This window comes from Saimiri boliviensis, chromosome 12 (genome assembly GCF_048565385.1).
Source record: "Saimiri boliviensis isolate mSaiBol1 chromosome 12, mSaiBol1.pri, whole genome shotgun sequence".
NCBI classification, from domain to species: Eukaryota; Metazoa; Chordata; class Mammalia; order Primates; family Cebidae; genus Saimiri; species Saimiri boliviensis.
The window spans coordinates 73,558,241-73,570,430 of record NC_133460.1 but is presented as its reverse complement, the minus strand read 5'-3'; the positions used below and the strand labels follow the sequence as shown (position 1 = coordinate 73,570,430).

Here is a 12,190-nt window from a genome sequence, read left to right as displayed (position 1 = left end):
AACAAGAGATTTAGAGATAATTGTTCTTATTGTCATTATAGAAGGATTAAAAACCAAAAATCACTCACACTAGAGAAAGAAAAATTATGTCAGTTCAGCAGTATGGTAGGAGATCAGGGATATTTGTCGGATACTTTGGAGAGAGGAGCAAGAAGAAACAGTCATTTTAAAAACTTCGGAAATTTCATTCTTCTTATGGTTCTAATACAGCTTGAGTGTGGTACAGGACAGCAATTGTACACCGTTTATATAGGAGAATGGAGCATATTATCAGAATGAAGTCTGTAGTAGATATTTGTCATTTGTCCTTTTTTTCTTTGCCTAACGCTATTTCATTCCATTTCTGATATGAATTCCTGAATGTTAAAATACTTTGGTAATAAACAACAGAAACCATTGCTGACTTATTAAACCAAAAAAGTGCACTGGCATAGCTCACAAAAATCAAAGGAACTGCTCTATCAAAAAACTCAGGGAAAACTCAAAGATACTCTGTAGAGATCATCCATATTAGCTCATGAAACTTCTCTTTAGGAAGCCACTACTGTATGGTAGTTCAAACCACGAGGAGATGGAATATTTCTGTTCCAACTTGGATCAGATCTTTTAATTCTTAGACTAGTTAGCCATGTCAAGGAACAGGGGAGGAAGCACAGATTTAGTCACTGGAGGAATTGTGAAAACTAAGAAGGCACACTAGTTGTATCTAAAATGATGAAATATGAAAAATTCCTTATTTTAGCATTTTTTCTTAATAAATGACTTACAATATTCATATTAGCTTCAGGGTTTGCAGTGCCTCCCTTCTTATCATAACCATACACAGATCCAAGAAGAAGCATCCAGCACGCTGCTGCTAAAAGCTGCCACATTTGGGGTCTGCCTGGGAAAGGAAATGTAATATATTTGTCATCAAAGAGAAATTCCACAAAGTGAAATTTGGTATAATCTTTTTATAACACTGCTGTGAGAGGGAGCAGAAACATTCTTCTAGACTGTGCTTTGACCAGTAGAATACTGAATTATACAACATTCATTCCATGAAAAATCTAAAGTGACTGTTTAGTAAAAAAAAAAAAGCCACAAGGAAAGAAGAAAGGAGGGAATAAATGGAAAGGAACATAGAAACCAATCAATCGAGTTTCCAGTAGATAACTGGACAAAAGAAGGAATAGATAATTTGTAGAAAAGAAATATAATGGCCAAGAAATTAATCAAAGTACATTTAGTATCGCTAGTTATTAGATTATTTGGTACTTTTTTCAGATGGTGGAGATGAGCATTGGCGAAAGCTTTATGAAAAAAATGTGTTGACATGTCTTGTAAATTTAAAAGTATTCAAAACTTTCACTCAGTAATTTTGTTTTCAGGAATCTAACTAAAAGAAAAATGATGTATATATCAACACTAGGTATAAAATTATTTATTATTATGTATCTTAAGACAGTAAAATTTCCCAAAGTAAGAGACTAGTAGCCTAAATTATGGGTGAGAAAAATGGTCATCAAATACTAATACATGATATGTAAAAATTCCTACTATATAATATATAGAAAAAAACAGAATTCAAATTGTGCATATATTTTGAGTTCAATGATGACTCAAACCATAATACAAAAAAAGTCTAAACACCAAATTGTAATTATAGTTATATCTAGATGGTGAATATTTGGATGATTATTTTCTCATTTTTAAAGTGTTTTTCACACTTTCTAAATTTTCTATACTCAGTATTACTTTAGCATAAGAAAGACATTATTATTTAAGCTTTTTTAAGCAATTGTGAACATTGTGGAGAGAAAAAGATTGTGAGTATTTTTTATTTGTCTTTGAAACTACTTAAATTTAAAGCGAAAAAACAACTTTGCAAAACAACCCAAGGATAATATTTTTCAGGAGAGCATCCTTTTATACTTACTTATAAAATACAGATATTCAAATTATGTTAGAAAACACACCCTCCCTGCTAATCTGTTTTGTTATTGTATAGTAACATATTGACATATAAATTAATACAGATTAATATGGCTTAATTCTGGTGCATCTCTATGGCAGCAATAATAATATCACCTTCAGAAGTGATAATTATTTTTGTTATTACAACTGTGTATTGAGCACCTATTATGTACCAAGTAATGTGTCAGACATATATTATCTCATTTTAGCCTCAAAATAATTCTAAAGGTTAGGAAATATTGGGCTGGGCATAGTGGCTCATGCCTGTAATCCCAGTACTTTGGAAGGCTGAGGTGGGCTGATCACTTGAGTCCAGGAGTAAAAGACCAGCCTGGGCAACATGGAAAACCCTGTTTCTAAAAAAAAAAAATACAAAAAATTAGCTGGGCATAGTGGCATGCACCTGTAGACTCAGCTACTTACGGGACTGAGGTGAGAGGCTCACCTTGGCCCAGGAGGTTGAGGCTCCAGTGAGCTGTGATGGTGCCACCACCGTGCTCCAGCCTGGGCGAAGAGTGAAACCCTGTCTCAAAAAAGAAAGTAAGAAAAAAGGACAGGAAATATTGTCCCCATTTTATTTAAAATAAAACTGGGTCTTATAGAAGTCAAGTAATTTACTTAACATCAACAGATGGTCATGGAGGCAGAATCTGAACTCAGGTTGCCTAACTCTAGGAAATGCATATAAAGACTATGCTCTTAACCACTCAGTCCATTCAGTCTAGTTTTACTGGGGCTCTCTGGCTTCTGTGTGTCTAACTAGTGTTTTTCTAAGTATGGTCCATAAACCACAGGCATCCATAATCACCGTGAAAAATACTGAAGACTCTTTTTTTTATTGCATTTTAGGTTTGGGGGTACATGTGAAGAACATGCAAGATTGTTGCACAGGTACACACATGGCAGTGTGGTTTTCTGCCTTCCGTCCACTTGCCTGTATCTGTCATTTCTCCCCATGCTATCTCTTCCCACCTCCCCACCCCCCATCCCTCCCCCATTTCCCCCCAATGGACCCCAGTGTGTAGTGCTCCCCTCCCTGTGTCCATGTGTTCCCATTGTTCAACATCCGCCTATGAGTGAGAACATGCGGTGTTTGATTTTCTGCTCTTGTGTCAGTTTGCTGAGAATGATGGTTTCCAGGTTCATCCATGTCCCTACAAAGGACGTGAACTCATCGTTTTGATGGCTGTGTAATATTCCATGGTGTATATGTACCACATTTTCCCTATCCAGTCTATCATCGTTGGGCACTTGGGTTGGTTCCAGGTCTTTGCTATTGTAAACAGTGCTGCAATGAACATTCATGTGCATGTGTCCTTATAGTAGAATGATTTATAATCCTTTGGATATATACCCAGTAATGGGATTGCTGGGTCAAATGGGATTTCTATTTTTTAGGTCATTGAGGAATCGCCACACTGTCTTCCACAGTGGTTGAATTAATTTACATTCCCACCAACAGTGTAAAAGTGTTCCTATTTCTCCACATCCTCTCCAGCATCTGTTGTTTCCCGATTTTTTAATGATCTCCATTCTAACTGGTGTGAGATGGTATCTCAATGTGGTTTTGATTTGCATTTCTCTAATGAACAGTGATGATGAGCATTTTTTCATATGTTCATTGGCCTCCTGTATGTCTTCTTTCATAAAGTATCTGTTCATATCCTTCGCCCATTTTTGAATGGGCTTGTTTGGTTTTTTCTTGTAGATCTGTTTTAGTTCTTTGTAAATTCTGGATATCAGCCCCTTGTCAGATGGGTAGTCTGCAAAAATTTTTTCCCATTCTGTTGGTTGCCGATTCAATCTACTGACTGTTTCTTTTGTTGTGCAGAAGCTGTGGAGTTTGATTAGGTCCCATTTGTCTATTTTGGCTTTTGTTGCCATTGCTTTTGGCGTTTTGGTCATGAAGTCCTTGCCTACGCCTATGTCCTGAATGGTTTTGCCTAGATTTTCTTCTAGGGTTTTTATGGTGTTAGGTCTGATGTTTAAGTCTTTAATCCATCTGGAGTTAATTTTGGTGTAAGGTGTCAGGAAGGGGTCCTGTTTCTGCTTTCTGCACATGGCTAGCCAGTTTTCCCAACACCATTTATTAAACAGGGAATCCTTTCCCCATTGCTTGTTTTTGTCAGGTTTGTCGAAGATCAGATGGTTGTGGGTATATTGTATTTCCTCTGAGGCCTCTGTTCTGTTCCGTTGGTCTAGACCTCGCTGAAAACCTTAGACCTCACCCCAGCACAGCTGAAGGAGAATCTGTTGCGGGTGCGTGGCCCAGAAATCTGCATTTTAAACCATCATCACAAGTGGTTCATATGCATTCTAAAGTTTAAAAAACAGCCAGACTGGTTGGATTTTTTCAGAAGGGAAACTATTTCATTCTCATTTCTGTTTCTTTAAGACCTAGCATGGAGGTTTTTATAAATGTTTGCCAACAAAATGGATGGATGAAGGAGTAAATGAATATGTTATTTAATCTAATAACTATGCCAAATTGACTCACTGTTTTATATTACATATTGCTTTACTGGTTTGATTTTATTCCACTTTATCATTCCTCACTGAGAGTAAGCTTTGAATGTTTATCAGGTCCTTACCTCAGGATTATATTTTATGGCAAAGTAGTAGGGAAATTTGTAAAAATTGGTCTCCTCTCTCAAGGCTTTGACAGTTTAGATGCTCTCATTTCTGCTGAGTGGTTGGCATTTTGAGGCCTCTGAGTCAGGATCACTGGTAAGTAAACCTGGGTCCCCTGTGTTGGAGCAGATCCAACTCTCTTCCGAAATGGCTAAGCCTGTGGGTGTTATAAAGTTGCAGGGGAAAAGGGCTGTGTGGCTAGCACAATGGGCTGCTTATAGGAAGAGCTGGGATCTAGCCCCAAGGGATGGCACTAGGAGGTACTAGCCATGACAGATTGCCTTTTATAATCATGACATACAGCCCATCAGCCACTTTTATTTCATTTCCCTGTGTTATGTGGATCTGGATATAGAAGGATGACACACCCCAGCAAGAGGAGTCTACATTTTCCATTTAGTAAGGAGTGTCAAATCCAATCTAAACAACCTGTCTTCCAGCACCTCTTATGAGGGATGTTCTTACCCACTTTGCCTATCCAAGCCTTACAGTATTAACTATAATTGTTGGGCAAGGATGCTTGATTCAGGAACCTCTTCTAATAATACTGAGGTTTTTTTTTTTTATTTCTTTGACCTGTTTCTGTGACAGCTTTCTGATGAATATTGTCTTCTCATGCATCCCACATCAACATTCTACTGGTTCACACTAATGTATATAAGGAAATGAGACTAAGAAAAAAGCAGAAATGATAAATTCCAGGGGATTCTCAGCTTTTAAAGATGAGACCCTTGATTGTAGTACTCAGATTAAATCACTATAGATTTTATTTATTGTATATTTTATTATAGATATACTCTATAATAAATTATATTGATTTATCACTCTAAATCAGCTTTTCACATTGTTGTCCTACAAAACATGACTCCCATAAAATGCTATTTATATAAAAAGCCCATAGATAAATATATGTTGAACTATATATGTATACGTACATATATCTATGACCTCCTTGGAGAGTCATAGACTGTGTGAGTGTGTGTGTGTGTGTGTGTGTGTGTATAAAACTTGCTTGGAGAGTCAGACTACATACATATATACACACACACGTATATGTATACACTTATATAAATGCTATAAACATCACTTATTTGGAGAATCTTAACTTATAATTAAGGTTCACTGTAGTCCGGCAATCAAGACTCTTTATCTTCATTTAACTTACTTTTCTTCAGTCTTTTTTAAACTTTTATTTTTGGTTCATGGTACATGTGCATGTTTGTTATGCACATAAACTTGTGTCATGGAGGTTTGTTGCACAGATTATTTCGTCACCCAGGTACTAAACCTAGTACCGAATTGTCGTTTTTTCTGATCTTCTTCCTCTTCCCGCCATCCACCCTCAAGTAGGCCCCAGTGTATGTTGTTGTTCACCTCTTTGTGTCCATTAGCTATTAAGTGCTGATTTAATATTTTTCTCTATTTACTATACGAAAAGATCTATATGAAGGAAAGGCTAAAGGCAAAAATTGGAAACTTACCTTTCAAAAGTTTCTTCAGACAGATGCTCTACATGACTGTGGAGACAGCTGCTAGTTTTACTCAAATTTGGTTGTAATGTGGTTGGAAAAAGGTACATTACTTGTAAGACTCTCCTCCCATGCTCAAAAATCTCCCTTTTCCAATAATTGCTTTTTGTTCGTTCCCTGCCCCTAACCTCTCTAGTTACTGCAGACAGAGGGAAATAGGAGACTTTCAAGAGAATATTGTCTTGATGCATGTTTGATTTTAAATTGTTAAAAATATTTACATGAAATGCATGTGGATTATATGTATGCAGCTGTCATAAGTAATGCATTTTGCACTGACAAATACATGATGGTAAAATCAAGGATACCAATTTCTCAACAAAAGAGTATCAGAAGTAATAGAGACCTTAATTCTATTTTTCTTATTTCCCTGTAATAGGAACTATCAGGCTCATTAAGCGAACACTTATGGCAATGCTTGGAGAGCATTCTTAACTAGTCCCCATCCCAATTCTTCACTATGTTCATAAATGGAGGTGACAATTGGCTAGAGTGTGCAGGTACAAAGACCCTACTGGAAACTCTAAGCTCTAAGTTTGGAAAGCTCTTAAGTTTAGAAAATGCAAAGAGATCAGTTTCTACAGACGACTCTCTGATGAATCTCGGTTTGATCAATAGTAAAATAACACTAATGATGAATCTTTGAATGCTTTGTGAAGGATTGTGAGTTAAAATTCTAACTCTGTTCTTCAGAAGATATGGCAGCCATGAGAACGCAGCTCTCAGAGCTTCAACTGTGGGGAGCAAAACTGATGATGAGCCACACATAGCTCCTGTGTCTCAACTCCATCACTAGCTTCCAAATGAAGCCACACCTTGTAGACACTTCCTAATTACTGGCTGTCACTGTTTTTATTATCAGTTGTGTGACTCTCGCTAGGCAATTAAACTTCTCTGGAACTTGATTTTCTTATCTGTACAGTGAGAATAATAATGCCTACATGTAGGGTTGGCTTAAGGTGATTAAGATGTGATATATAAGACGATAAATAATGCCTATAAAACATCTAACAATGCTTGACTTTCAGTAAATGGTAGCTATTGTTATAACGTCTTCTGTTTCCATGATTATTTTGGATGGATGTCTTGGTTTTCCACCTAGTTCATAAGCTTCCTAAGATCAAGAACCACATATTATACTTTATATTATAAATACAAATACTTCATATTTATAACTTTTTAAATTTTTTGTGTCTCTAGTTTTGCTCATACTGAATATGGTACAATTATTTCAATTGACTTACAAAAAATAGCAACATATTTTGTACCAACACTTCTCAAATAGAATAATTTAAGACCAGTCAAGAATTTCTGTTTACTTTTTAGTTCTAATAATTTTCATTTTTAACTATATAAAATATTTTACCTATTTAATTTATAATTTATATACTATGGACTGAGCATCTATAGCAGGCGTCCCCAAACTGCAGCCCACGGGCCGCATGCGGCCCCCTGAGGCCATTTATCCGGCCCTCCGCCGCACTTCAGGAAGGGGCACCTCTTTCATTGGTGGTCAATGAGAGGAGCATAGTATGTGGCGGCCCTCCAACGGTCTGAGGGACAGTGAACTGGCCCCCTGTGTAAAAAGTTTGGGGACGCCTGATCTATAGGCTTAGTCATTATAATCATTGTTTTTCCACTACTAGCAAATGTCAATTTAGAATTTGAACAATATCTATGTACTCAATTTCTTTTCACTGAGTCTTACTGCCCCTTATAAAAATATTTTCAAAATATTAATAGAGGTTAGAAAGTTTGGGTACAGTGTAACTCATTGGAAAACTACAAGGGATTAGCAATTTTGTCTTAACAGATTTGAGTATAAAATTCTTATGAGTGGCAAATTAAAAAATAGAATAGGGCCCAGAAATATAAAAATAGAAAATACCTTGTGTATACAGGTTACCTGGTAAACAAATAAAAAAACCCAAGACAAAGCTGATGTCAATATGTGCAATAAAATGCAAGCAAAATGTGTGACATTCTCACAGCCCAAGGAAGATGTGACAAATGGGATTAAAATATATACATATATATAATTTTCTAAAGTGTATATATATATAAAATTTTCATGTCATTATACTTAACTTCCTTATATATATGTATATTTATATATACATAAAATTTTCTAAATTACATATATATAATTAGGCATGATAATATTAGGCATGAAATCACTGTTCTGTTGGATTCATTTTGAAAAATGTGTAACAATTTAATTTTAAACTATAATATTTACAATGTGCCATAAAGTGCATCCTTAGCAACTATTTAAAAATATGACACAAATTACACATGCCAACCTAAAAATTTGCAGTCACTTACAGAGTTTTGCAAACTTTGAGGCTATAGAAGCAAAAATATTATTTAAGCAACTATTATATATTTTAAATTTTTATTGTTTTTAAACTTCTAAAACAAATGAAAAAGTATGGTCTTCAAAAAGACTAGAACAATTACTCCAAAATGAAATGGTTATATTTGATCACTGGGAATACACATTTTCCCTCTTCCACTAATTTGCTTATCAGTTATGTATTTTCCTTGATAAATTTATTAGCTTGAATTATCCTCAATAATAGCAAAGGTTATGATATTTAGAAATAATTAAGTCTAAATTTAAACTGTGACCTGTGAGTAAATGTCCTAGGTGTCTTCCTAGTGGCAAAGTTCAGAAGTTTTAGTACTTCCATCTTGTAATAATCATTTCTGCAATATCCCATAGTTTTTGTTTATTAACAGATTCTTGTCAGCCATACAAATGACTGGGTTTGCCAGAAGATTGTTGTTTATCAATTAGACTGTTTTGGCATCTGCCACATTTTCTTTTTATCTGAAACTTTAAATCTAAAACCCTCTGGATGTTCACAAAGATTTAGGATCTGTCTTGCTCCTACCTCAGCATCCTTCATAAAGCTCTAATACTTTTAATCTCTTACCAAAATACAGTGACTCACAACTATTAGTGGTCAAGTTCATCAGAAAGTAGATTTAAATTGCTTCCTTGCGTTTCCCCACCCACAGAGTGAAAGACAATGAATCAGGAAGAGCAAGGAGACTATTAACAAGTGAATAAAAGGAAATCTTTATGTAATAGGATATCCAGTCCTAAAATTGTAGATTTGAGAATTAAGCACCTAGCACATTTGAATCAGGAATAAGGACGAGGCAACTTTGATGGAATTTTCAAATAGGTTAAGAGGCCAGTAGCTCTGTGCTCCAAGCCTAGAGGCAAGCAGAAAAGAAAAAGAGTCTTAGGATGAAGAGGAAATAAAATGCCAGGGCAGAAAAAAAAAGTATAACAAACATCTTAAAAGAGTATTATATCTCACAAGTCTTCTATAATGTAAAGGACAAAGCACTTGTGCTGCCTGGCAAAATTGGCTCTGAAAGAATGTTCCTCAAATTAAAGGCAAAAATTAAATAAAATAAGCCACAAAGGGAGAGCAGTGGAGGAAGTAATTTTTCCCTCAATTTCCTTACAAAGTTAAGGAAAGATAGGATAGGCCAGTGAAGGAATGAGACCAAGTCATGTCAAAGTAAAATGACACCTTTAATTTCATACTGTTATTCCAAAATTGAGTTCCATAGTCTCATATTTTCAGTCTGAAGTACTAAATGTGCCAAGTGCTATATATTTGAATTGATTTCTTTTTTCAAACATGAAGAAAACCTGGTAAAAACTGCTTTCTTATTTCTAGAAAAAGAAAATAAATGATAGCTGTTTTATAAAAACAAAAAATAGTAACAGCTTGACTTTGACACATAGAATTAAAGAATAATTATTAAATCTCTCTATGTCTAGAGGGGATATTAGTCCATCCAATTGGCTCATCTTCATCTTTCTAACTTCTATTCAGGTCTACAATTAAGAGAGTGACAGGAGAATGTTACTCTTAAATATCATCAACATTAATGTGAACCACATTTTCACATCTCACCCAGTAATGCTATTTATTACAAAGCAGCAGAAAAGGAGAATGGTGTGTCCTCCACAAATTAATTTAATAAGCAGGGGTGTCACTCTTGACAATCACTTTGCTTCATATTCCTCTTCAGATGACCCTGATCATAAAAAGAATATTCATGCTCAAGGCCATTGGAATAACATAAAGGGCTTTCTAAAAAATGGTAGATGGTTTTGAAAACATTATCCAAACATTTTTTCCCAAACCCCTAGATGCAAGACTCAAAAAAGAGGTTCATAAAAAATATCTATTGTGGGCTGGGCGCGATGGCTCACACCTATAATCCCAGCACTTTGGGAGGCCAAGGCAGGTGGATCATTAGGTCAAAAGATCGAGACCATCCTGGTCAACATGGTGAAACCCCGTCTCTACTAAAAATACAAAAAATTAGCTGGGCATGGTGGCACGTGCCTGTCATCCCAGCTACTCAAGAGGCTGAGGCAGGAGAATTGCCTGAACCCAGGAGGCGGAGGTTGCGGTGAGCCGAGATCGCGCCATTGCACTCCAGCCTGGGTAACAAGAGTGAAACTCCGTCTCAAAAAAAAAAAAAAAAAATCTATTGCTAGCTTTTTTCAGGTGTAGACTTGTGATAACTCCTCTCACTGAGATTCAAATATAGTGATGTCTGCTTTCTATATTCTATAGCTTTCTGAAAGGGAAAACCTGTCATAACATGCCTAGAAGACTCTCCATCTAAAGTTGTCACATTATACTCTGGCTGTGTCTTGCTTAACCTGATAGAATCAAAACACAATATTCAGCATCAACTTTCAAATTTCTGTCCTTCTAAAGGTTTCCCATGTCTCAGTAATATATTATGATCTAGGCTCCACAAATAGATGAAAAGTCATTACCAGATTCAAGTTTTTGGAGGTCTATCTTCAAGTCCTGGGAGCTTCCGGTGCATTCCAGATCCTTCCAGAGGCAATTGTCAATGGAACATGCCCTGTTATAAACAGCTCAGAAGATGTTGCAATTAGAAATTTCCCAACTGGAAGCAGATTAATCATGGTTTCAAATATGACAGATGCTGCCAAGGTAACCTTGTTAAGTGAGTTCTTAGCCAGTGATGAAAAAGAGTGTGACTGAGACTAAAATTCTTGCTCTTGCCAAGCCAGTCCTCGTGTTCCATACCTCGAGGGTCAGATGAATTGGAAGATTCTCAGCAGAATCTGAGACTCTCTGCTTAAAAAATAGTACTCGCTATTTGGACTCTCTATTTAGAAAATAATTTACACCAAGGGTGGTTGAAATGACCCCGGTCTTATAAGCATCTCTATAAAATGCCACATTCTCCTGCCCCATCTAGCTGAAACACCTTTAATGCTATCACATTCCCAATTATTGCTTTTGCTTTTCTAAATTTCTTTCACCTTGTTATGTAAATTGAGCATTAGAATCAGCAGGAAAGAGTATATCCAATTCTTTCAAGATCTGCAACTAGCTAAAGGCAAATAAAAACAAAACGGGCTTTTTTTTCTCTGTTCTCTAACCAGTCTTTTTCTTGCCATGTAAGCAGTCTTGTGTCTGCACTCCATGACAATTTGAAATCAGATGATCTGGAATTCCAGAACTGCACAGAGTTCTATTTTCAGTAGAAGACCTTGATTTATGGAAAATTACAAGGATGAAGATCCAGTTTGGTTAAATTAAACCAATCAAATTTCTAAAATGATCTCAAAACTAGTATTTTACATGCTTATAAGTCATCTGAAGAGGAAGAGTATTCATGACTTAGTTCCTGAATTTTCATCATTGGTTCATACATGTCTATGTACATTCAGAGCATAGGAAAGAATTGCAAACACACTTGTATCAGAATGTGTGTTTTAGGCAGGCAGGGCTTAGCAGCATGAGGTTAGTTTAAATACCTTCGGGTTTCTTTGGATTGTGTCAGTTACTAACTAGATTCTGTTAGTTTGATTGGAAATTGTAGTTGGAATTGGCTTTGCTTCTGTTACTATAATAGTTTCAACCACTTAACTGAAATTATTTACAGCTTTACTTGATTTATTAGAAACGTTTTATATTCCTATATTTTTAATGTACAATTCCACTTATAATGTACTCCATTCTACTGACATACCATTTTGAGTCTCTGAAACA

General features: G+C 35.8%; 1 protein-coding gene across 1 annotated transcript in view; it reads right to left on the bottom strand.

Moving 5' to 3' along the window:
- LIPK (lipase family member K) overlaps positions 1-10,992 on the bottom strand; it is a 39,901-nt gene extending 28,909 nt beyond the window's left edge. Inside the window, 2 exon segments of the mRNA XM_003922432.4 lie at positions 768-883; positions 10,939-10,992. Of these exon segments, the coding sequence (XP_003922481.3) occupies positions 768-872 (105 nt within the window). The 5' untranslated portion in view covers positions 873-883; positions 10,939-10,992.
- Positions 10,993-12,190: the final 1,198 nt, after the last annotated feature.